The sequence below is a fragment of the Eubalaena glacialis genome, chromosome 19 (assembly GCF_028564815.1).
Source record: "Eubalaena glacialis isolate mEubGla1 chromosome 19, mEubGla1.1.hap2.+ XY, whole genome shotgun sequence".
Lineage (NCBI taxonomy): Eukaryota > Metazoa > Chordata > Mammalia > Artiodactyla > Balaenidae > Eubalaena > Eubalaena glacialis.
In genome coordinates this window covers 54,030,782-54,055,145 of record NC_083734.1, presented here as the reverse complement: position 1 = coordinate 54,055,145, position 24,364 = coordinate 54,030,782, and the positions used below count along the sequence as shown (strand labels likewise).

The 24,364-nt window shown below is 46.3% G+C and overlaps 1 protein-coding gene and 1 pseudogene across 1 annotated transcript in view; one reads left to right on the top strand and one right to left on the bottom strand.

Moving 5' to 3' along the window:
- The window catches only part of CYTH1 (cytohesin 1), an 80,320-nt gene extending 61,029 nt beyond the window's left edge, over positions 1-19,291 (bottom strand). Inside the window, exon 1 of the mRNA XM_061177047.1 lies at positions 19,186-19,291. Within this exon, the coding sequence (XP_061033030.1) occupies positions 19,186-19,207 (22 nt within the window). The 5' untranslated portion in view covers positions 19,208-19,291. The remainder of the gene's footprint in view (positions 1-19,185) is intronic.
- Positions 19,292-23,470: 4,179 nt separating this feature from the next.
- On the top strand, positions 23,471-24,364 carry LOC133079903 (protein SET-like; annotated as a pseudogene).

Below are 24,364 nucleotides of genomic sequence, written 5' to 3'. Positions count from 1 at the left end.
CCTAGTAAATGGAGATAATGTCACAAACCTCTTATCACAAAGTGATGGTACAGATTAAATCCTATATTGAAAATGTAAAAATGCCTACTTAAGTACAAAGCTAAAGGTAGTTCTGCAGAATACAAAACTTCTTGTTTAGTAAAAGACGGTCCTGCCAAAAAGTCATGTATAATCCTGGTCGGGAAACAAGACATCCAAGAACACATCAAGAAAAAGAGTACACGCAGGGGTTACCCAATCTCCCCAAAGATTTACTCCTCCTTTCCTGAAGTCTTCAGGCACGTGCCTGAGTGAGCTGGGTGACAAGAGTCACCAGCAGCATGAGGACACTGGGGCCAAGCCTCTCATCTCACCCCGAAGGCTGACAGACTGCGAACGAAGGCTCAGAGGGCTGCTGGCATCCCTAGTTCATCACGTGGGGTTTACACACTGACCTGAGGGAATCCTGCAGGAGATCACAACCATTAAATTAAGCAGTACTAACAATTAGGACAGAAAACGGTACATAGCAAGGTACTAAGTGGGCTAAATTGGTGGTTTGCCACACCACAATTATGAGAAGACCAATTTGCCAACTTTAAGTTAAATTACTTTTAACTCCTGCCATCTAACTTGTCTGGGGACATAAATCACTGAATCTTTAGAATAACCTTTAATTAATACCTTAATTCCAAAGTAGAAGACTTTCTGCCTGGTAGTTCAAACACCAAAACCCCCTAAACAACAGAATTGTTCTAAAAATATTTTACAGAATAATCCCTTTTAAAAATATATTAACACCCGCTCCCCCCTTTTTAAAAGAAGATTTACACTTTGAGTGGCAGTGGTGCAAGCAATCTAGCGGGTGGCAAAGGCCTGGCTGATGACATGAGAGGGTGCCTATCCTCTGGCTACACTGGGGGGAGGAATAAAGTGACCATCAAAGGCTTGTCTACGTTGTGTTTGTCTCACAAACATCACGGACAAAAGCCATGAGCTACCAGGGAGCAGCTTACCTAGATACACAGAGCAACTCTGCAAAGGGAAAGCACAGGAGACACAGGCACACAATGCTGAGAGAACCTTCCTGAGGGCTACCCTGCCCTCACGCCTGATTCTGCTGTGCTCCTGGGTGCATTTGCCCACCCGCAAGAATTTATACTTCTAAATTTTTGTGTGAAGCTTTCTCTCCAATTTTAAGGAAGTACAAAATTGTGACTTTGTACAAGAACAGAAAAAAAAGTTTGCATTTGCTTTGTGATTGTTTCAAGTTTTACGTCACTTTTTTTCTAGGAAAATCCAGTATTTTTTTGATTGATGCAAAATGATAACATACTAAAACATACTTTCAATGATTTGCATATTATACTTACATTAAATAAAAGCTTTTCTAAGACATTTTAAAACTGGTTACATACCATTTGTACATACCATTCCTTATTACATTTTACATATAATAAAATGTTTTTTAGGAGAAAAGGAAAACCCCACGATACAAGCCAACCATTCCATCCAAGGATATTAACCCAAGAGAAATGAAAACATGTCCACACGATGACTTTACATGAAGGCTCACAGCAGCTTTATTCACAACGGCCCCAAACCAGAAACAATGCACACGTTCATGACAGGTGACTGGATAAATACACTGTGGTCCATCCAGACAGTGGAACCCCACTCAGCAATGAAGAGAAAAGACTGACATCCCAAAAATGATCTCAATTACTTCATGCTGAGTGAGGGCCACACACAGCAGAGAATACATTGTATGATTCCATTTGTATAAAATGCTGGGGAACACAAACCAATCTGTAGTGACAAAAAGATCCAGGGTGCCTGAGGTAGAGGGAGGGATGGGCTGCAGATGGACATAAAGAACCTTTTCATGGCAATGGAAATGTTCTGTATCTTGACGGTGATGGTGGTTTCAATGGTGTACAAATCTGTCAAATATAGCTCATCAGACGGTACACTTCAAATAGATACAGTTGACTGTATGTAAATTATACCTCGATAAAGTTATTTTTTAAAAAACGACAATAAGGGGGAATCAGAAAAGTTTGTAGCAAAAAGATAAATGGAAATGAATGTACTTGTTATCACTAAGTAAGATGTTTCAACGTCACCGCTGGTATCCTAGTTTGCTGTGGAGGCCCTACCAAGCCCTCCAGAATGTCCGCTGATGATGGCCTTCACAGCGGACACTCCCCAGGCTCCTGCTGCATGTCACCCCCCTGCCTGATGTACACGGAGCACCTCACTGGACCCTTCACAATGCCCTGCAAGGCAGGTACGACTGTGTCGTTACCCCAAGTCTGTGTCCCTTAGAGAAGAAAGATAATCTGCCCAAGGCACAAGGTGGCCAGGGTAAAAATTAAGGCTGACTGATGAAAAGTTCATGACAATGCACTTTGCTCTTTTTTTTTTTTTTTTTTTGGCCTCGGCACACGACTTGTGGGATCTTAGTTCCCCGACCAGGGATCGAACTCAGGCCCTTGGCAGTGAAAGCACGGAGTCCTAACCACTGGACTGCCAGGGAACTCCCAGACAATGCACTTTGGAAAGAGTATTAAAAGACAAAGTTATCAAGCCAAGTTTAAGCTTCTTTCTACCAGAGAGTCCCTCAACAGGCACTGTCCTCCCTATCTGTACAGAAAAGGATTCTAAAACCTATCTGTTCAGAATTAAATCGTGGTTTGCGTAGACTCACTTTCAAAAGTCTTTAACACAATTTGTGGACGCAGATGTCTATAAAAAGCCCCTTTCAGTCACAAGGGGACACAGGAGTGCTGAGAAGTCAGGAACACAAAGCTCAACTGCTGGCCTGTGTCCAATAAACACAAGGTGGGAAGCAGATGAGTTCTCACCCTAACTTAACTCTTAAGGAACCCTCATCTGAACTCAACAGAGAACACAGCTGGATGAAACATACCCAGAAAAACCAGCTCCTTTTCTTGGTTAAAGGTCAAAGTTCTCCTTCCATCTAGAACGCAAGATCCCTGAGAACTCTGTCCACGTCTAAATTCCAAGACCCACAGAGCCCCCAGCTCCTAACTGGTACTCAATAAATATCTGTTGACTAAATTAACAAGAAATGACCTGGGAAAGAAGCTGCTATAATTCCCATTCTGATTTATACGAGCACTAGGCAAGGTCTTAGAATAAAGCTACCCCACCAACACTGAGGAGAGAGAGAAAAAAATATTTAAAAGTTACATCAAAAAACTAATGATTAAAAAACAATTCAATGTTTGGAAGGATAAATTAACAAATATCATCATATACTAGTGTGAAATGTAAACGTAAATGTGACAGAACTTTCTGGAAAATCACTTGACAGTACATATCAAGAGACTAAAAAAAAGTTTTTAGTCACTGACCCAGTGATTCCACTTACAGGAATCTAGCCTAAGAAAAGAATCAGAAATGTGGACAAAGTTTTACCAACAATGATGTTACAGGGTTATTTGTTACAGGAACAGAGAGGAAACTTCTAAATGACCAACAAGAGAGGACAAGTAATCAAATCAGGGCGCCACCATATTACACTGCATTCGGCATAGGCAGGCCACCATAGGGCCCCAGCATCCCCACACGTCTTTTGTCACGTTTGGTTGGTCAAGGAGACCGCAGCGTGACCTGCTGGCTCCCAGGGGAGGGCTGGCTTGTCTGCTGCTTGCTGCCGAAGCTGCTAAGCCCTGGGGCCCTGGTCCCTCGGCTGCAGACCAACCCAATTCAAGCGTGCCCATCGTCTGGGCTCATCCCATCACCCTGTGGGACTTGGTGTGGGGGAAGCAGCAGCCCCAGCCTGGGTTCCGGTGTCTGCTGGGCTCCACGTGATAAACTGTCTGGTTCTGACCCAGTGAGGCCTGCCACCTACCTCCAGCCCCTCCTTTAGACTCTTGCTTTTCCCGCTGTCCTCTGTGAGGATGGGGTCCTTCCCTGGCAGATGCCACCAAAAAATCATCCATATATAAATTTTAATGGCACAGAAAAACATTTATGTTTTTTTAAAAAAGCTACAAAACATTCCACAGAGTGACTGGAACTAGTTTTTAAGCTTTTTGTTGTTGTTGTTGCTAATAAGATCCAGATATATAACCCCCAAGCTTCAGTTTATCTAGTAATTCCAAATTTCTCATCAAATCTTACACTCCACATTTCCGCAGCTGTTTTATGTAAATTACTTTCACATGCACTCTCTTATTTGCCCTTGCAACAACCCTGCAAGGCAGGTAGGAAAGATACCACTGTCTACACTTTGCAGGGGACGTGGGGATGCTAAGTGACTTGCCCAAGATCACAGGGCCATTAGAGACAGTACCAGACCCAGAAGCCAGGCCAGACTACACGTGCAGTGCTCTTGCTACCATACCCTTCATGCCTGCTCAGCACTATATACCCAGACTGCTAAAATGTGATAAATGGAGTGGATGTCCTCCCCTTTCTCTCTGCTAATCCACTTCCCTTCAAGGTGGGAACTTTTCTGAGCAGCTGCTCTGTTTTCTATTTCATTGATTTCTGCTCTTTTATATTCTCCGTCCTTCTGCTTGCTTTGATTTCATTTTCTCCTTTTGGCTAGTCTCTTAAGATGGAAGCTGAGGTTTAAGCTTATTTTTTAAATCCTACGTTTTCCAAAAAGGACTTAAGGTCGGTGGACATGTAGGAATATGCATGAAAGAAAACTATACCAAAATGTTCACGGTGATGGGTCCATGGGAGTTCGTTACACTCTTCCCTGCACTTTTGCATGTGTTTGAAATTTTCCATAATGTTAACTTTTCAAAGCTCGCCCAAAGTGCTAAAGAGGACATATACAATTACAGCCAGCCTAGCACAGCCAGACTATCCACCAACAACCCCTGAGGAGAGGCTGAGAGCTCCTCGGAAGATGCTCTGGCAGGTGGCTGCGGGCCTCGGCCCTTCCACAGGCCTCGTGTGCCTGGCAATCCACGTCCCAAGTGGGACATGCGAAGGCTCTTTTCAGGTCACTTCCTCTGCTGTGCAGATCAGGGCTCCAGGATGGCGCCTGCCCAGGGGCTGCCCAGCAACTGAGCAACACACAGGGAAGGTGTCTTCTAAAAGGAGCAAAACTAAAACCACACAGACACTTGGGGAAACTGAAGTGGGGAGGCAGATAAACTTGGTGGCTATAATAAAGGAGTTTTAAAAAAAACCCCAAGCTTGGTTATTTTTTGCTCCTTTGATCTGCTGAGCCTCTTCTTACAAACCTCTGCTTGAAAGCTCAAAATCCTCTAAGGGGAATTCTGAATGGCCTAAAGCAAAACCACATCAATTAGATGGTTACCATTGGAAAAATGCATTTAACACTCAGCCGACCCTTCCTACAATCCTTGACACAAATCCTCACACCATCATTTCAAACAAACACAGGAAATAAAGGGAACCATCTCTAATGCAAGCCAGGGCCAAGCAATGTGACCCCGAAGAGAGCAGCGCAAGCTTTCTGAGAGTGGGTCTTCTACATCTGGGCTCCTCGAACTTAGGCTCTTTGAAAATACGTGTGTACGTGTGTGTACATATGTATGTATGTATGTATTCATTCATTCCTGGATCCTACCCTGGAGGGTCCTGGTTCATTAGCTATGGCTAGAGTGGGGCCCCAGGGTAAACTGCCTTTTAAACTGACACAGGTGATTCTGTAGATAGGCCAGGCGTGGACACACCATTCTAATCCCTATTTACTAGATTACCAACTCAGATGGGCAGGTTAAACAGACTATTGATACTTTTGTAATTTCAGCCTGAGTCCCGCAGCAACGCAGGAGCACACATCCTGCCTCACACGGTCTCTACGTGCGAGATCTCCCGACTTTTGCGTTCAAACGGTCCCGAACTTATTTTCTCCAAGCGGCAAATCTCCAATCACAATTCAGTCTCACAGAGACTGTTTTCTTCAGTTCTGTGGCTCCAGGCAAGAATCGGGGGATGTGTAACCTATTTTTGTGTGGAAATCAACTGACCTTGGGGATAACACAGAGAACTAAAACCCGTGCAAACTTCCTAGAGCCTAGTAAAACCCCTTTAAAAGTTAAAAGTGACTTGCTTATACATGCTTTTCTCTATCAATTGTGTTTTTACCATAAGGATATGCTACTTTCATAATTTTTTTAAGGTAGTTTAAATTCCTCTTATGAAAACGCTATATGTACACGTTTATATGTTTAAGAAAATGAGAGATAACAGCAAGATCAAAAAAGGGAAAGAACAGTAGTATTTAGCCAAAAACTCAGTTTTGTATCCTTGAAATCCATTCAGGGTGGAAATCAAACCGAATGAGCCTTTAACACGAATTTGTGAAAGAGTAGTCACACCTAGCCTGCTTCCTCTACACGGATGCCCATCGAGTGACGTGAGGAAAAAAGGCAGATGACTGGGAAAATAATCACCGAACAATGTCATGTCAATATATTCCTCTAGAGTAATGAACTCCTTTTTCCTATCAAGCTCCATTGTTCAGGGATGTTTCCATTACCTGAAACCAAAAAAAAATTCTCTTTGCTACCAAAGTAAGTACAAAAACATTCCTAAGGACGGGCAGCAACAACATAGCCTTCTGACTGGAGACCTTCTCTGTTCTGGCAATTTGATGACAAATAGGGCTGCTGAGGGGCAGAACAGGACATACAGGTAAGAGTTTGTTGCTGCTCTGCATGTGTGCTGAATGAGGAACGCTCTTCTAGGACAAGAAATGCTTAACAAAACTAGAAAAAGTCTACACAATACTGTAGTCCTTCCTATTCACGTGGAACATCTCCTCAAGAAGAAAGAGGTCCCTCCTCATGAGAAACAGCCTAGGAACAAAAGCGCTAGGGTGATGTGGTCTGCAGAACACGGTCCCCAGAGATGTCCTGACCCTAGTCCCTGGACCATGTGGATCTGGTAAATTCCACGGCAAAGGGGAATTAAGGTTGCAGATGGAATTAACGTTGCTAATCAGCTGACCTAGAGATGGAGAGATTATCCTGGATTACCTGGGTGGGCACAATGTGATCACAAGGGGGCTTAAAAGTGGAAGTGGGGCAAAGTCAGCACCAGAGTGATGAGATATGAGAAAGACTTGATCAGTCATTGGTGGTTTTGAGGATGTAATGAGAGAAATAAAACAAAACAAAACAGATGTAATAGGGCCACGAGCCAAGGGATGCAGGTGGCTTCTAAAGGGTGGAAAAGGCAAGGACATGGAGGCTCCCCTAGAGCTTCCAGAAGGAACAGAGCTGACACCTTGATTTTAGCCCTGAGACCCATTCCAGACTTGTGACCCACCCCCAGAACAATAAAATAAATTTGCGTTGTTTTAAGCCACTAAATTCATGATAATTTGTTACAACAGCCATAAGAAACTAATACAGTGAAGCCACTTCTTTTGTCTCTCTACGGTGTTGAGGGCATGTCCAGAAAAGATCCAAGTCAAAGCAGCATCCTACCAACATGCCCAGTTGCTTTCCTGATTTTTTTAATCCCTAAAATTTTTAATCCTTGTCAAGATACATACATTTGTCTAATGCCTTAACACTTCCTAAAATAAAGGGGACTCACACCAGAAGTCACCTTACTGTAGGTTATGGCAGCCCTCCTGAAGAATTTCTTCATCTCACCCTTCTTTCAAGAACAGAATAATCATATGTTTTGTCCAAATACCCCTTTTTTAAGATTTGTACTGAAATCTCTGAATGCATAGAAAGCGTCCCCATAACCCTTGCAGCAAGCCAGTAGTGTGGAACTTCCTAACTGGTTATTACCACAACCAGCTGCAGCAAGAACCAAGCCCCCAAATAAACCACAAAACACAGAAGAATGAAAAAGGACAGAGCACGTGTGAGATAAGAGGGCTAAATTCTAATTTCAACAACAACTTGCAAGTTTACAGGAGCAATTTCAATGACCTTAGTTTCCACATCAAAACCAGATGGGGGCTTCCCTGGTGGCGCAGTGGTTGAGAATCTGCCTGCCAATGCAGGGAACACGGGTTCGAGCCCTGGTCTGGGAAGATCCCACATGCCACGGAGCAACTAGGCCCGTGAGCCACAACTACTGAGCCTGCGCGTCTGGAGCCTGTGCTCCGCAACAAGAGAGGCTGCGATAGTGAGAGGCCCGCGCACCACGATGAAGAGTGGCCCCCGCTTGCCGCAACTAGAGAAAGCCCTCGCACAGAAACGAAGACCCAACACAGCCAAAAATAAAAAATTAATTAATTAATTAAAAAAAAAAAAAAAAAAAAACCAGATGGGCTAGAGAGAGTGTGGACTCAACAATTCCCTCAACAAACTCTGAGAGTCTATGGTGTACGGGGCCCAGTCTTAGGCACCTGGGTTGTGTCTGGTAACAGAAGATGAAGATTCCTGTCTCCGTGGAGCTTCCATTTCAGCCGGAGAAGACCAGCCACGTGTAATAAACATAATCGGTAGCAGGCGATGAGTGCCTGGGGAAGGGGGTGGGAGTCAAGCAGAGTCGGGGGGCAGAGGCGTGCAGTGCAGGCTGCTTAATTAACTGCACGCAGATCTGGGTAAGCCTCCCTGGGAGGAAGGGAACCTAAACCAAGGCCGGTAAGTGAGGGGACTGACCACGAGGACGTCCGGGTGGGAAGCATCCCGGCAGGCAGTGGGCCCAGTGGAGAGAGCAGAGGTGTGGAGGTCTGCAAGGGCCTCCCTGGAGACCATGGCCCAGAAGGTGTGCCTCCAGAGCTAGACCACAAAGGCTAGGGCAGAATCCCTGTTTCTCTGAGAATATTGTAAACCCACAAAATAATCTTTCAATTCCAACCCTGCAATCTTTTCAGAAATTCATTTCCTCCATGCTTTGTCTGGACACTGGGGGAAATCACTGGAAGTGTTTGTCAAAGTTACTGAATCAGCTGAAGAAGTCGCCCTTGCCCACCACCGGTAAAAGTCACCATGAAGGAGGAGAGCCACTCCAGGGAGGAAGCGTGCCTGACGTGGCCACTAAGGTGACCACGAGGTCTGGGACTCTGAGACGACAGCCCAGGGTGCTCAGGAGCTGCTCCAACCCCACTTTATTGTTGGGTGTCATCCTGACACAAGAGTGATGGTCCAGGGGAGGTGAGACTTAGGAGGCGAAACGCAAGAGGCGTGAGAATGAGGACGCTGGGGTCCTGGGCTGCCTGGGTGTCCTGAACCACAGCCCTCTTGCAGGCGCTCCCGCAGCTGGGCTAGGAGCCGTCAAATGACCAAAGGCTGGTTTCAAAAACTCCTGCAAACACCATCATAAATCAGCATGCTCACTTGGGAATCTAGGCCCCAAAGTCTTTTTGAGCCTGCAAAGCTGAAGTCCTGCTCCAGAATCCTTGGAGACCCCTCTAGGGGACTGTCGTACGGACGAGGCCCTGACCGGAGGCACAAACTACGGAGTTAGAGCAGCGGTGGCGGAGTGGGGGGTGATGCTGGAAGGTACCATCATTCCCCTGAAGAAATACTGTGCCACCACCGCCGTCTCCTGTTTCACTGTTGGGTTTCCTCTCTCAACAGGCTCTTATTTTTATTTTTTTGAATTTTATTTATTTTTTTATACAGCAGGTTCTTATTAGTTACCTATTTTACACATATTAGTGTATATATGTCAATCCCGATCTCCCAATTCATCCCACCACCACCAGCTCCCCCCCCGCCCCCGCCACTTTCCCTCCTTGGTGTCCATACATTTGTTCTCTACACAACAGGCTCTTCTACTTTGTCATAAGGGGTGAAAGGTGAGGAGCCACACCAGAAGGCGCCTGGAAATGGCTGAGGGGCCAGCTTCGGGACAGATCTGCAGGAGGCAGGACTCCTGTGTTAACCTTCACCTGGTTACCTGGGCTTCGCATATAAACTCTGGCTGCCCAACCACAGGACGTGTCTGGCTCCAGGGGACCCTCAAAGGCCAGGAGCGTGACTCCTGTCGCCACACCAGCCCCCATTTACCAGAGGCCCCAGGAGAAGCCAACATAACCCAACAGACTAGGAGAAAGAAACAGGCTTTACTGTATGATCTGCCTAAACCCTCAAACCTCAACCCTAAAATTAACAATGGGCTCTTTCAATATACATCTGTTTAATAACCTGCAACATAGGTTTTAACCAAAAAAGTAACCAAAGTGTATCAAGACATGGAACTCATGGAATTGGAACTCCTAATTCCAGGAGAAAAACAGAAAGTTTATAAAAAGTATACAAGGTATGTATACCTTTTACATGTATAAGCATGTAAAAGTGAAGAGAGGGGTGTGAAATAATAGGAAATAGGAATGAGCAGGCTATTTGCAGCAACGTGGATGGACCCAGAGATGATCATACCAAGTTAAGTCACAGACAGAGAAAGACAAATATCATATGATATCACTTATATGTAGAACCTAAAAAAATAATACAAATGAGCTTATTTACAGAACAGAAATAGACTCACAGAAAACAAACGTATGGTTACCAAAGGGGAAAGTGGGGGCAGGGATAAATTAGGAGTTTATGATTAACAGATACACACTACTATAAACAAAATAGATAAACAACAGGGACCTACTGTACAGCACAGGGAACTATATTCAATATCTTATAATAACCTATAATGGAAAAGAAGCTGAAAAAGAATATATATATTTGTATAAATGAATCACTTTGCTGTATACTGAAACTAACACAACATTGTAAATCAACTCTACTAAAATTCAAAAAAAAAAAAAAAAAAAAGAACAAGCAGGCCGGCAGCAGAAGTGGTGAGCACACAGGCTCTGCAGTCTGAGAAATCTGGTTCCAGCGCCAACTCTGCCAGTCATCAGCCAGGTCACCTTTTATAAATAAATCTCTTAACCTTTCTATCTTGTCACCTGCTAAGAGGGCGGGGCCACTGTTCCTCCCACCCAGGATTACTGTGAGGACTAAATAAGACCGTACAAAAGATGTTCAGCAGTGAACTTAGTGCACGGCAAGCAGTTAACTGCTGCTGCAAAAATAGTTATAGTGGTAACACATGCTCTGCAATGCTCCCACCTTATTTCATCCCAAAGTTAGGTGGTTTACTCAAAAGTATATCTCACCCAGAACACACTGAAAACTAGAACCCTCCAGGCTCCCACAGCATTTGTTTATATCTTCATCAGAGCATCTGTCATATATTCTTCATTGACATTTTTCAATTCACCAACCCCCCTACACTGTGAGCTTCTTGAAAACAGGGCCCGTATTTTAAAATTCTTCATAGCCTCGGCATCAAGCAAATGCCCCAACACAAAGAAGATAATGAAAATGGGATGAATAGATGGATAGATGATGGATAGCTGGAAAATAATTTAGAAGGCAAGAAAGACAAAGGAATCAAGCATTTTTTCAAGCCTGAGTAATTGGAGTGATAAGTAAATGGGGATAAAAGTTAAAAAAAAAAGGGGGGGGGAAGTCTGGAGACGAGAGTAGAAGGGAGAGAGGCAGAAGGTCGCCTTCCGATGCTGAATTTGAGACGATAGAATACCCAGGGGGAAACATCAAGCAGGCAGCTGAAAATGCAAGAATACAGCTAAAAATCAAAACACTCTCCTAATTTCAATCATTAGGGTTGTTGGAAAAAGTATTTCAGGGAAGCAGAGATCATAAGAGAAAGTAACTTAAGCTAAAAAGGTTGCAAACACATGCAGTCCGGCAGCTGCTATGTGTAAAAGCCTCAACAGACAAAATGAAATACGAGCCCCATCCTACATGGGGTTCACAGCACATTGTCTATGAAAACCTTAATCCAAGACTGGTTCAGAGTAGTTTTCAAAAAAGAGTCTATCCACAGTCTTAAGTGTCCCCAAATTTAAAACAAAAGCCTCTCCATTGCATTCTAGCTGCTGCCCCCTCTCTGTTCATTTCATCTAGTTTCTTAAAAGAGTTCTATATATACATATATAGAACTGCACAGTCTCCTTTTCGGGCCGCTTTCTCTGCCCAGCCCTTCAACGGTGGCACGCCCAAGATGACGTCCCTGGACCTCTTCTCAGTCAGCACGTCACATCACCCCTTCCCTGCTTCCACTCCCACTTGTGTGTTGGTAATTCCCTGAGTTCCAGTTCTGAATCCAGCTGCCTAAATGGACCTCCCCCCGTGGAGGGCCCGTACGAACCTCACGACTCCACTCAGTGTGTCCTCAGCTGAGCTCCTGCGTTCAACTCTGCACACTCAGTCTAGACACTCTCTAAGTGGTCGGTCTCCCCGAGACTCATCCTATTTCCTTATCGTCCTTCGAAGCTCTGTCCCTCCCAAACTCTGGCAACCAAATCCTATCAACTTCAGGTCCTTACCCAGTCTCGTGCTTGTTCCCCACTTCCTCCCACCCCTACTGCCTTAACTCGGGCCCCATCCTCTACCCCGCCCGGATGCCTGCAACAGCTCCCAAAGGGGCTCCACGCTGCCCAGCTGCACCACACCAGACGGGGGAATCTTTCCAAAATGCAAAATAATCACCTCGAAACAGCCCAGCCCAACCCCTCATGGCTCCTCGTGGCACAGAGAAGAAAGTCCTGGGTCCCAAGCAGGAGCCCTCAGGACCCTCCCCGCCCTCCCCCCGGGGCACACAGAACCGCCTGCAGCTCCCCACAGGAGCCGGTTACTCCATTCGCCTGGCCTCTGCTCAATCTCTCTGCCTGAAATGTATTTCTTTGCCATATCCACCTAGTTAGCACCAACTCATGTTTCAAAATCCAGCCCAAGTGCCAGCTCTTCCATGAACTGTCCTCTGCCCAATCCAGTCCCACCCCGACCCCAGGTACAACTGCTCTCCTCTGTGTGCCTGAGTTTTCCTGTACACCTGTCACATCCACTCTAATACTCTCCTTCACAGCCTTCTTCCACGTCTGTCTCCTCCTTCTCGGCTCGAAGCATCTGTGACAGTAGGGGCTGCGTGGTGTGGTCACTAGTGCTTGTTGACTGAATAAGCCTTTATAAACTGCTCACAGAAACCAAGCCTGTTTCAGGACTACTGAAGGGGAAAGTTTTTTAATAGCATTAAACCAATTCCATCATTCATACCCAACTTTAATAATTACAATATAGGCTGCAGGGGCTTCCCTGGTGGCGCAGTGGTTAAGAATCCGCCTGCCAACGCAGGGGACACGGGTTCAAGCCCTGGTCCGGGAAGATCCCACATGCTTCAGAGCAACTAAGCCCATGTGCCACAAATACTGAGCCTGCACTCAGAGCCCGTGAGCCACAACTACTGAGCCTGCGTGCCACAACTATTGAAGCCCGTGCACCTAGAGCCTGTGCTCCGCAACAAGAGAAGCCACCGCAATGAGAAGCCCGCGCACCACAACGAAGAGTAGCCCCCACTCTCCGCAACTGGAGAAAGCCTGCATGCAGCAACAAAGACCCAATGCAGCCAAAAATAAATAAATTAAACAAATTAATTTTAAAAAACCACACAATATAGACTGCAACAATGCCAGATAAAGGCATGCTTTTGAAATAGAAACGTCCTTTTTTTTTTTGGGCCAGGCCATGCCACACAGCTTGTGGGATCTTAGTTTCCCAACCAGGGATGGAACCCAGGCCCCCAGCAGTGACAGTGCAGAGTCCTAACTACTGGACTGCCAGGGAATTCCCATAGAAATCTTCTTGAAGACTCAAAAAAATAAAAATAAAAAGTGGAAGACACAGAAAGCACTGGGCTAAGGAAGGTGACATCCTGACCCTTGCTAAAGGAGCCAGGCCTCACAGGAAGCAGCTCACAACCATCTCACCACCACAAAAGCAGAAAGGCACAGCATTGCACCATCTTGCATAATGAAGAATAACAAAAATCCCCTACACAGCCTTCACCCTATATTACATTTTTTTAGTCCATGGGAAGAGAGAAGGAAAACAACATTACCAGCAGTTTCAAAGAATGTGGGATTCACTTCTTGAAAATTTCTAAATAATTTTCCACCTCCTCCAGACCTCTATTATTGCAACTGAAACTGAGCGACAATAATTAGACAATCAAGAGGCAGTGTGGCAATGGAGCAGATGGATAGGTTCGGGCAAAGTGCTTTTCTTTCAGAGCCCCCTGTCCACAACTTTTGTCTCGGAGGGTGAGCAGGAAAGGGGTGAAGAGGGCTACAGGAGTGGAGACTCCACCAGCCACATGGCTCTCAGGCTCAAGCTTTCCATCCTCTGCCTCATGTCTCTCTCATTCACACACACACACACACACACACACACACACACACACACACGTCCCCACCCTCCTCCCCCGCCAAGTAACCTCTATGTTTGCTCTCACGTTGGAATAAGAAGGCGCTCTCCTTCTAGTTCTTACTGGAGAACTACCTAATCTTGAAGGCATGAAATACATAAGAAAACAACTCTATTTGGCAAGATGGTTTTTGACTAACACCCAGGACATTCAGAAAGGGGCAGGTATGAACCCTAAGATTCCACAGACTGAACTATTTATCATTGTAACCCAAACCAATAAAAGCCACTTAAGTTGCAATTTCTCCCCTAAAGGAAACATTTTGTATCGGGCCAGAAGACAATATATGGGTTGAGAGATCTTCAATCTTTAAGACAAAAACTAAGGAAAGGTAAATAAGCGACTCTACAAATGGTCAAAATCTGACCCAAATCCCAATCAGAACAAATATATGTTTTCTCCATGCTTAAAATATCAGAGTGAGAAAAACATAAATCAGCTGATTTAACAGAGGCCTTAAAGAAGGAGTTAATCTCAGGTAAATAAATAAAGAAACCATCATCTCACTTGAACAGCCAGGTCATAATACACAAATATACAAAAGAAATTTTTTTTAACCTAGCTAGTAATCAACAGATATAATGAGGTGCTATTTGTAACCATTAAATTAGTTTAAAAAAAAAAAGCTTTCATATGCTAATCCTCACCGGTGGCACATTTGCAGTGATACTGGAACACATACCCTCATACCGGGCTAAGAACAGGGTAGAATGATACAGCCCTTTTGGAAAGCAAATTGGCACCAGGCATCAAGAATTCTCAAAATGTTTATATCCTCTGACATGTTAATGTCACCCCTGGAAATCTACCCTAAAGACCACAAAATGTATAATTATGGTAACCTTATGTTCCAGATTTTCTAAGAAAGCCCTGACTTCATGTAATTGTATTCTTTTCAATTAACGCAAATCACTAAGAGTGGAACTACCCTGGAAACAATGAAAGTCATCAATATCATAGAAAAATGAAGAAAACTGGTTTGGCACAGGGTCAATCAGAAAAGTGTTCTAGTTTCTGTTTGGGATGGAGGGTTGAAGACAAAAATTCAAGCTCAATGAATGTTAACTTTTGCCACATGGAACCTGGTTCAATCTGTTATTCTCTCAACAGTTGCTGAGCTGCTTCTATTGGGTACCGGGCCCCAGGCTTGTTCTGGAGGCACAAAGACGAAACAGCAAATCTCTCTAGACGCCACGGGTTCCCACGCACCATCCTGCGGCAGCGCGCATGCGTGTCACTGCCCACGCCTCACTTTAATCGTCTGAGGACGGCAGGTGTGCCTGGTTAAGATCAACTTCTCCACTCTCTCAAGAGAGGCTTATTTCTTAAAGACCTCTTCTCCCTCGTGCTGCAGGATAGGGATCAGCCTGAAGCTAATAAAAGCCGAGAGGAGTTAAGATCTGTGTTTGAGAAGTACAAGCCTTGAACGGCACGCTGAGTTCAACGATCTTAAGAACCCATGCTCAGAAATTTGATTATTTTGTCAGAGTCATCACCACTAACATTTCCGATGTTACTACTAGATGGACCCTGCCCATCTCTACCTCGCGACCTGTCCTAAGAGAGAGGCAGGCAAACACACAGGCAACCTCTGGAGCAGCAATTCCCGGAGTCAGAGCCGTCTGAGAACCGGATTCAAGCTAAAGACTCTCCAAAAATGCACATTCACAAAAACTCTCACATACAATCTCAGAGGGGCCTGAAAGCCCATTAAGGGGCAGGTTGCAGGTTAAAAATGTCTGCTCAAGTTCAGAGGTCACAAAGAGGAACAGAGTCACTGAGTCTTTTCTTGGGCAGGGAACCCTACGAAGGCAAAAATACCTCTTCCTTTTGCAAATGAGAATTGTGACATCCAGGAAGTACAGTCATCTAATAAGAAGGTAAAATGACCGGGAAAAAAAACCTCCCAATTATCTCACAGTGTTTAGAAAGAAGCTGCCGGGGGATAAAGACCAGCCAGCCACAAGCATTATGAACATCTTTCTTAAAGTGTCAATTAAGCATTTAGAAAATCACTAATTCCACGTTTTTCCAAAAAAAAAAAAAAAGCTTTAAAATGACTTTTGTTTATCCTTCCCACCCCCCCACCCCACATAGGTCTTCAGAGTGCAGTTTATCATACCACATGTGCAGTCTGAACCACGCTGCACTGGTCTAGTGAGTTAAGACCCTCCGAATAAACAATTCCGGATCACAGGGAGTATACAGGAGAAAGGGCTGACGAACTCAGTGGTGTGGTCTCTGGGTCCGTACAGGGCACCAAAGAGTATGCAGTCAAGAAAGGCCTTCTGGTGAGTTTTCGAAATTCTCTTTCATTGAACAGAGAAACTCTAAGACTAATTCTCTTTCTTTAGCTTATTATAAATGAGCTATGTTTCAAAGGTTTTTTATACCAAGGTGGTAGCTTGGAAATCATAACCCATTTCCCCAAAGATACAACGTTAAAAACAGTTCTAGTGTCCCAGGCTGACTCATGAACCACCAGTGATGGTTCTGAGGGAACCCCTGGACCTGGCATTCTATGTGCTTTATGAGTCCGTAGCATGCACTTCCTTTTGAAATGTGGAATTTGAATAGTTGTCTTATCTTTTGAGGTAAATTCTCTGTAAAACCTAGGCGAGAAATGGACAGTTCTGGAGACTAAGGCAAACCTTAAAGAACTGGGAGCCTTATTCTTCATATGATCATCTTGAGCTATTAGGTACTTTTTGTGTGGTAAACCCTATGGGTGGGGAATCTTCTTTAAGTCAACATTTCTGGTTCCTCCAAAATACAAAGAACATGATTTTTTTTAATTGCATAAAGAGAAAGAAAGGAAGAACTTCTTCCTCATCTTTATGTGTGGTCAGCAGAATAACGGACCCCAGAGATGTCCCTGTCCCAATCCCAGAACCTGCGAACATGTTACCCCTACATGGCAAAAGGGGGATCACCATTGCAGAATTAAGGTTGCTGATCCTCATCAATATCCAGGTGGGTCCAACAGAATCACAGAGTCCTAACTAGAAGAGGCAGAGGTCAGAGAGAAATGAGAAGATGCTACCTGCTGGCTTTGAAGACGGAAGGTGGCCACCAGCCAAGGAATGTGGGCAGCCTTTAGAAGCTGGAAAAGGTAAGGAAACGGACGTTCCCTTCGGACCTCCAGAAAGGAACACAGACCTGTAAACACCTTGATGTTAGCTCAGTGAGAGCAAATCTGGACTTCTGACCTCCAGAACTAGAAGATAATAAATGTATGTTCTTTTGAGCCACCAAGCTTGCACTAACCTGTCACAGCCACCACAGGAAACAAATACCCCCTGCTTCCATTCACCCCGTCCAAGCACAAATTCATGCCACTGGTGGCAAAGCAGTCATTGTGTTAAAAGCAACCAGACCAACAGCTTCCTGCCTCGCCCGGTGGGTAAGAACACCAAAAGAGGGCACAAGAAAGCCTGGCAGAACACTGGGATCTGCGAGAGATTAAACAGCAAGAGAAGGCACAGCAGCAGGCAAAGCTGGAGAAGACTTCTCCTGGGTGGGCAGAAAGACAGAAGCCTGCAGGAGCCAAAAAATCCTTCGGGACCAGCCAGGAGGTGATTTTTTTTCAATCACAGAAGAAAAGCACACACTACTTTTACTTGGAAGGTTAACAAGGGGACATCTGATGGGTACCCATCCCTCACATGCTCTGGACTTCAGGCCACGAGTGGTGGCCCTTCCCCTGTCTGCCACTCAGGGTTGTGGGTCATTAACCCACCTTTTCTGCGGTCAGTGGTTCCTCAATGACTTACTCGTAAATAAACAGAAAACCATAACAACATGCTTCACCCATCTCATTTTAACATACTCCATGACGAAGCTTGCTCCCTCAGAACTTAAGAAACAAACACCACCTATGTCAATTAGTCAATAAAGCAGGATTCGGTTCCCTTTAGCCACACAAGCATTTTTAACTGTGCTCTCTGTACTCTGCTACCAAACCACGAAAGTTCACCACTTGTTCTATCTGCCATTCTTTCATCTCTCAGGAATAAAACGTTAAATTAACTAAAGCATTTCACAGAACCGTCTAAAACTCCGGCGATCTGAAGCTATTTGAGGGAGGAATGCTCTGCCGATGGCCAACAGTTCCCAGGATAAGATTAGCTGGTGGAGAATTTGGAAACTGGTAGTTTTGTCAAGTTTTCCCTGTCTGTGATGTGCTGACTATGCCGCGTCTCTATGCACAGATGAGAAAGCAAACTTGCGTTTCTCCGCGCCCCTCGGGCTTCACCCGCAGGCGTTTTGGACCAGCAGCCCGTTCACACGGAACGGCGGGCAGCGATCGTCAACCTGGGCCTTGGAGTGGCCACTGGCCGACGTCCTGGTCCCGATGGCACCCCCTGGTCGCAGCCTGTCCACTTCGGGTTCGCTGCCTGTGTTTTCTCATTTTCGTTTCTGAACAAAGACATGGACCCGGGCACACAACTTGCCAACACCGAAGGGGCCGGAAACTACGGAGAATGCCCGGGGGGAACTTGAGCGTTCGCGGGGGCCCGCGGCGGGGCTGTGGGGCGACCGGGCCTGCGCCGGACAGAGGCCCGCGACCCCCGCCCGAGACCCTGGTCCCGAATTCGCGGCCCCGAGACCCTCTCCTCGCGAAACCCGCCCGAGACCCCGGCCTCGAGACCCTCGTGCCGGAGACCCCCGCCCCGGAGACCCAGGCCCTGAGACCCCAGTCCTACGAACCCGGCCCCAGAGACCCGAGCCCGGCGACCCCCGGCGCCGACCCCGGAGACCTGGGCACTCCGACGCCGACCCCTCAGCGCCCCTCAGCCTTCAGCCTCCGGGCCCCGGGTGACCCCTGCCCTGCGGAGGTCCCCGCCCGGCCCGGCCGCCCTAGGCTCGCGTCCGGCACCACCGTCCCCGGGAAACGCGAGCCGCCAGAGGCGCGGCAGGGCGCCGGGCCGGAGAAGGGAGGAAGCGAGGGAGAGGGCGTCCGCCGGCCGGGCCGCGGGCCGTACTGACCGTAGCTGTCGTCCTCGTCCATGGTGCCGGCGCCGGGCTCCGCGCCGGGCTCGCCGCTCGCCCCTGGACCCGTAGCTCCTGGCCCTGCTCGCCCAGCGCGTCTCGAAGCCCCGCCCCCGGCCCCGCGCCCGCCACCCGCCCCTTGCCTCCCGCGGGGCGCCCCGCCCGCCGCCTGCGCGCGCGCACACACACACCCCAGCACGCGGCCGCCTCCCGGCCCGCGCCTGCGCACGCGCGCCCGGCCAGGCCCCGCCCCAGGCCCGCGGCCCCGCCCCCGCCGCCCGCGCGCCCACCCTTCGGGCTGCGTCCTGTAGCCTGCCCGCGCCTGCGTACGCGCTCCCGCCTAGGCCCCGCCCCTCCGACTGGCCCCTCTACCCGAGGCCCCGCCTCATACCACGCCCCAGCCCGAGGCCCCGCCCCGGCCGCCTCCAGGGGCGCAGCGGGTTGCGGGTTTCGGATTTCTCAAGGGCGGCACAGGCCCGGGGTACACAGCACGGAGCCTGGCGGCCCACAAATGCCCAAGGTCGTGTCCGGCCACTGAAGGGCAGGGTGGTCCTCGCTGACGTCAACCTCGCAGGCCCTCCCCAGACTGCCAGAGACGGCCGGTCCTTGGTCAGAGACCAGAGCATTTGAATTCATTATTTCTGAGGTCTGAACCTTAGCACCGTGAATGTCATGAGCTCACTGCCTTTATACTTCCTTTTATTTGTCCTCTGAATTTACCCAGATCAAATTTCAAAGAGAGGCACCTCATCTCCCAGCATTTCAGGATTTTGGTGACCTTGATTCCTGGGCCTCTTACATGTTTTATTTGCCTGCCCTGGGCGGACCAATCCCCTCCCACTGGTAAACTGAGCTGCCCTTCGGGGAGCGTGAGCAGTAGCTCTTCACCCGGAGGTGGGCACCTCCCCAATTTTTAATTTAGAAAAATCAAGGAAAATGCCACTTTTTCTAGCCACTTCTGGATGCATATGCTCTTTCTTGGTTTGGTGCTACCCATAAAAATTATAAGTGCCTCAGTTGGAAGGAATTTCAGGATCACACATCACACAGGGATGGTCCAAGACCCTCCTGGGGGGTCATAACCCTGGACACCTAGCCAACGTGCTGTACCCAGGGGCTGCTGGAGGAGAGCTCAGCCCGAGGACCTGGCAATGTCCCTGGCAATGTCTCCATCAGGGGGAGTTGTGACCCACCTCAGCAGCCTGTTTCCTTAAGGGTGAGCCCTAAAGTATGCCTCCCAAGAGACAACAAAGAAAAGTAATTTCCCCTCATGGAAAAGGAATAAATGAATGATGAAACTCTAGGCTTTCTTTCCAGATCTGCTTCCTATTAGCCTTGTGACCTGGGCAAACAGCTCAATGCCCTGGACCTGTTTCCCACCCACACAATGGAGCCTCTGCCTGTAAAATCCAGGCTTCTACCCAATATTGATCTCTGAAGTGACAGATCTGTCGTTGTCTTCCTCTTGACTTCTGCACATGGATGGATGGATGGATGGATTTCAACATATCACCCTAAGGGATCCTAATCTTTACATTCCATCAGGGTGCAGCTCTGGCCCACCCTTCTGGTGGCTAAGAAAATGGTACATTCACAAACAAACATCCCTCTTACTCCGCTGAGCTGTCTGACCCAGCCTTTGGTGGAGAAGCTTGATGTCTCCGGAAAGTCTAAGAAGATGGTCTCCATTTCCTTAGGCAGGTGTTTCTTTCGAATAGTTCCAGAAATTAGACACTTCCCTTGTATAGATTGTTATCTTACTCCTAAAAGGTTGACTCTGGTGGACCTAGCAGTTTAATCTTCACTGATTTCACCTAACTCTTGCTCAATGACCAAAACTTGGGAAGAAAAGCAATTGAGGCCACAGGTTAATTCTCACTATGATCTGAACTCCCAAACCCAGTACCTTTGGATGGGAAGGAATACGGGTGTGAATGCTAATCACTTCAATTAGCCTGGTACTTAACTGTTTACAAATTCCCTTAACTTACATTGTTTCATTACAACAGTGTTTTCCAATGGCAGGTCCTGACTCTGAATGGATGAAAAACCAATCACCATTGGATGAAGAGAAGATAGAATAAGATAGAATCAGTGTCCATCACATACCGTAAGGATAATGTTTGTTTTGGTTGTAGATGAATGCACTGGGTAGGGACGTAAAATGTACTTGACTGCAGGTCACTGTCAAAGACCCTCTGTTAGTTCACATTCCTGGCTCGGGGGCTTCGTTGAACTGTTATCTCCATACCGCAGATTTGGAAACTGAGGCCCACAGAGGTCACAGTGTAGAATGGGAGCCACCAGGTCAGCTTCACTTGCTACTTGTGTCCTCAGCCCCTGGAGCATAGCGAGACCTCAAAGGGAGAGCCAGAGGCAGGGAGCAGAGGAGCTGAGAGGGCACTGGCCGTGGGTCTGGAATCTGCTGGTCTGCTGCTTCCCCCCAGACCTCTTCCCCCACGTCAAGAACTTTGAAAATGGGTCAGGGACTTCCCTGGCGGTCCAGTGGTTAAGACTTCGCCTTCCAATGCAGGGGGTGCGGGTTCGACCCCTGGTCGGGGAGCTAAGATCCCACATGCCATGTGGCCAAAAAACCAAAACATAAAACAGAAGCAGTATTGTAACAAATTCAATAAAGACTCTTAAAAAAATTGTCCACATCAAAAAAAAAAAATTGAAAAGAAAAAGAAAATGGGTCGGGGCTCCCTGCCGGCCTCTCACTGTGGTCTGTTGTTTTTAGTGGTTGATCGGCCTGACAACTTTTTTTTTTAAGTTAGTGCCTCCCTTCTGTCATCCTTGCCTTACATAATAATTTCAAAAATTAGAATGACGAAGGAAGGTTTTTGAGCAGAGGTAACCCAAAATATATTTTTTTCCTGTGCTTATACTGTGATGTTTAAAACTTTTTCAGATACAGTATTAAAAAAGGGACAGGTTACTGGGTCCTGTCCCTTTCATACAAGGGAGCACCCACAGGCTTTTAAAAGATTGAGGCTGATTTCCGCATTTACCGACGTGAGACGATTCCCAAGCTGTATGAAGTGGAAAAAGCAAGGACAGAACAGGGGTATATAGTATATTTCCATTTCTAACAAAAATACATCGACATGTGATGTACATTTACATTGTACGTTCAGCCATTTGACAAATATTTGTCGGGGGCAGGGCGCAGTGCTGTGCCATGCCCTGTTCAAGATGCTGAGGACACAGCAGCGAAGGGAGCAGCTGGAAAACCATGCCCTCTCGGGACTCCCAAACTAGTGGGCAAGCGTGGACTGTGGCTAACAGGGCACACAGGAGACTGGGGGCCTCCCTGCCTCTGGGAGGAGAGCCAGTTGCCAGGGAAACAGGAGTGGGAGACTCTTCATTAAATACCCTTCAATACTCAAAGGGGTTGAATTGTGAACCCAAAAACCTAACCTCCAGTACCTGTGAATTGTGATCTTATTTGGAAATAAGGTCTTTGCAGATGTAATCAGGTTAAGATGAGATCATTAGGCTGGCCCAAATCCAATAACTGGTGTCCTTCTAAGAAGAGGAGATTAGGACACAGAGACACATACAGAAGGCCATGTGAAGATGGAGGCAGACACTGGGGAGGCCAAGCAATGCCTGGGCCACCAGAAGCTGGAAGAGGCAAGGAAGGATTCTTCAGAGAGAATGCAGCCCTGCCAATACCTTGATTTCAGACCTCCGGCCTCCAGACTGTGAGAGAACAAATTTCTGTTGTTTTAAGCCCCCAGCCCATGGGACTTTGTTACAGCAGCCCTGGGAAATACACAGCTTTTAAATTAAACACAATATGGCTGTATTACCTATTTTATTTTATTTTTTGTTTTTTTATTGAAGTATAGTTGATTTACAATGTCGTGTTAGTTTTGGGTGTACAGCAAATTTCAGTTATATATATATATATGTATATATTCTTTTTCATACTCTTTTCCATTATGGTTCATTATAGGATATTGAATATAGTTCCCTGTGATATACAGTAAGTCCTTGTTGTTTATCTATTTTATATATAGTGGTGTGTATCTGCTAATCCCAAAACTAATTTATCCCTCCCCCAAGCCCTTTCCCCTTTGTTAACCGTAAGTTTGTTTTCTATGTCTGTGAGTCTTTTTCTGTTTTGTAAATAAGTTCATCTGTGTCATATTTTAGATTCCACATGTAAGTGATATCATATGATATTATTACCTATTTTAAATTAATGTTTTAAATAAAAATTTTAGAGTTCTCTGAGCTCCTGGTACGAGCTTCTTCCCTTGGGTAGATTCTTGGCTTTTCTCCCAGCATGGCCCCCAAACACCAGTCTTCACTTCCACCCCAAGCAAAGAAACCGAAGAAACCAAGACGGACTCCTGCCTCCAGGCCAGAGGAAATGTCTGCTCCTCCGAACTTGCCGAAGGAAGAAAAAGAACAGCAAGAAGCAATTGAACATATTGATGAAGTACAAAATGAAATAGACAGACTTAACGAACAAGCCAGTGAGGAGATTTTGAAAGTAGAACAGAAATATAACAAACTCCGCCAACCATTTTTTCAGAAGAGGTCGGAATTGATCGCCAAAATCCCAAATTTTTGGGTAACAACATTTGTTAACCATCCACAAGTGTCTGCACTGCTTGGGGAGGAGGATGAAGAGGCGCTGCATTATTTGACAAGAGTCGAAGTGACAGAATTTGGAGATATTAAATCAGGTTACAGAATAGATTCTTATTTTGATGAAAACCCTTAATTCGAAAATAAAGTTCTCTCCAAAGAATTTCATCTGAATGAGAGTGGTGATCCATCTTCAAAGTCCACTGAAATCAAATGGAAATCCGGAAAGGATCTGACAAAACGTTCAAGTCAAACGCAGAATAAAGCCAGCAGGAAGAGACAGCATGAGGAACCAGAAAGCTTCTTCACCTGGTTTACTGATCATTCTGACGCAGGTGCAGATGAGTTAGGAGAGGTCATCAAAGATGATATTTGGCCAAATCCATTACAGTACTACTTGGTTCCGGACATGGATGACGAGGAAGGGGAAGGAGAAGAAGATGATGATGATGATGAAGAGGAAGAAGGATTGGAAGATATTGATGAAGAAGGGGATGAGGATGAAGGTGAAGAAGATGAAGATGATGATGAGGGGGAGGAAGGAGAGGAAGATGAAGAAGGAGAAGATGACTAA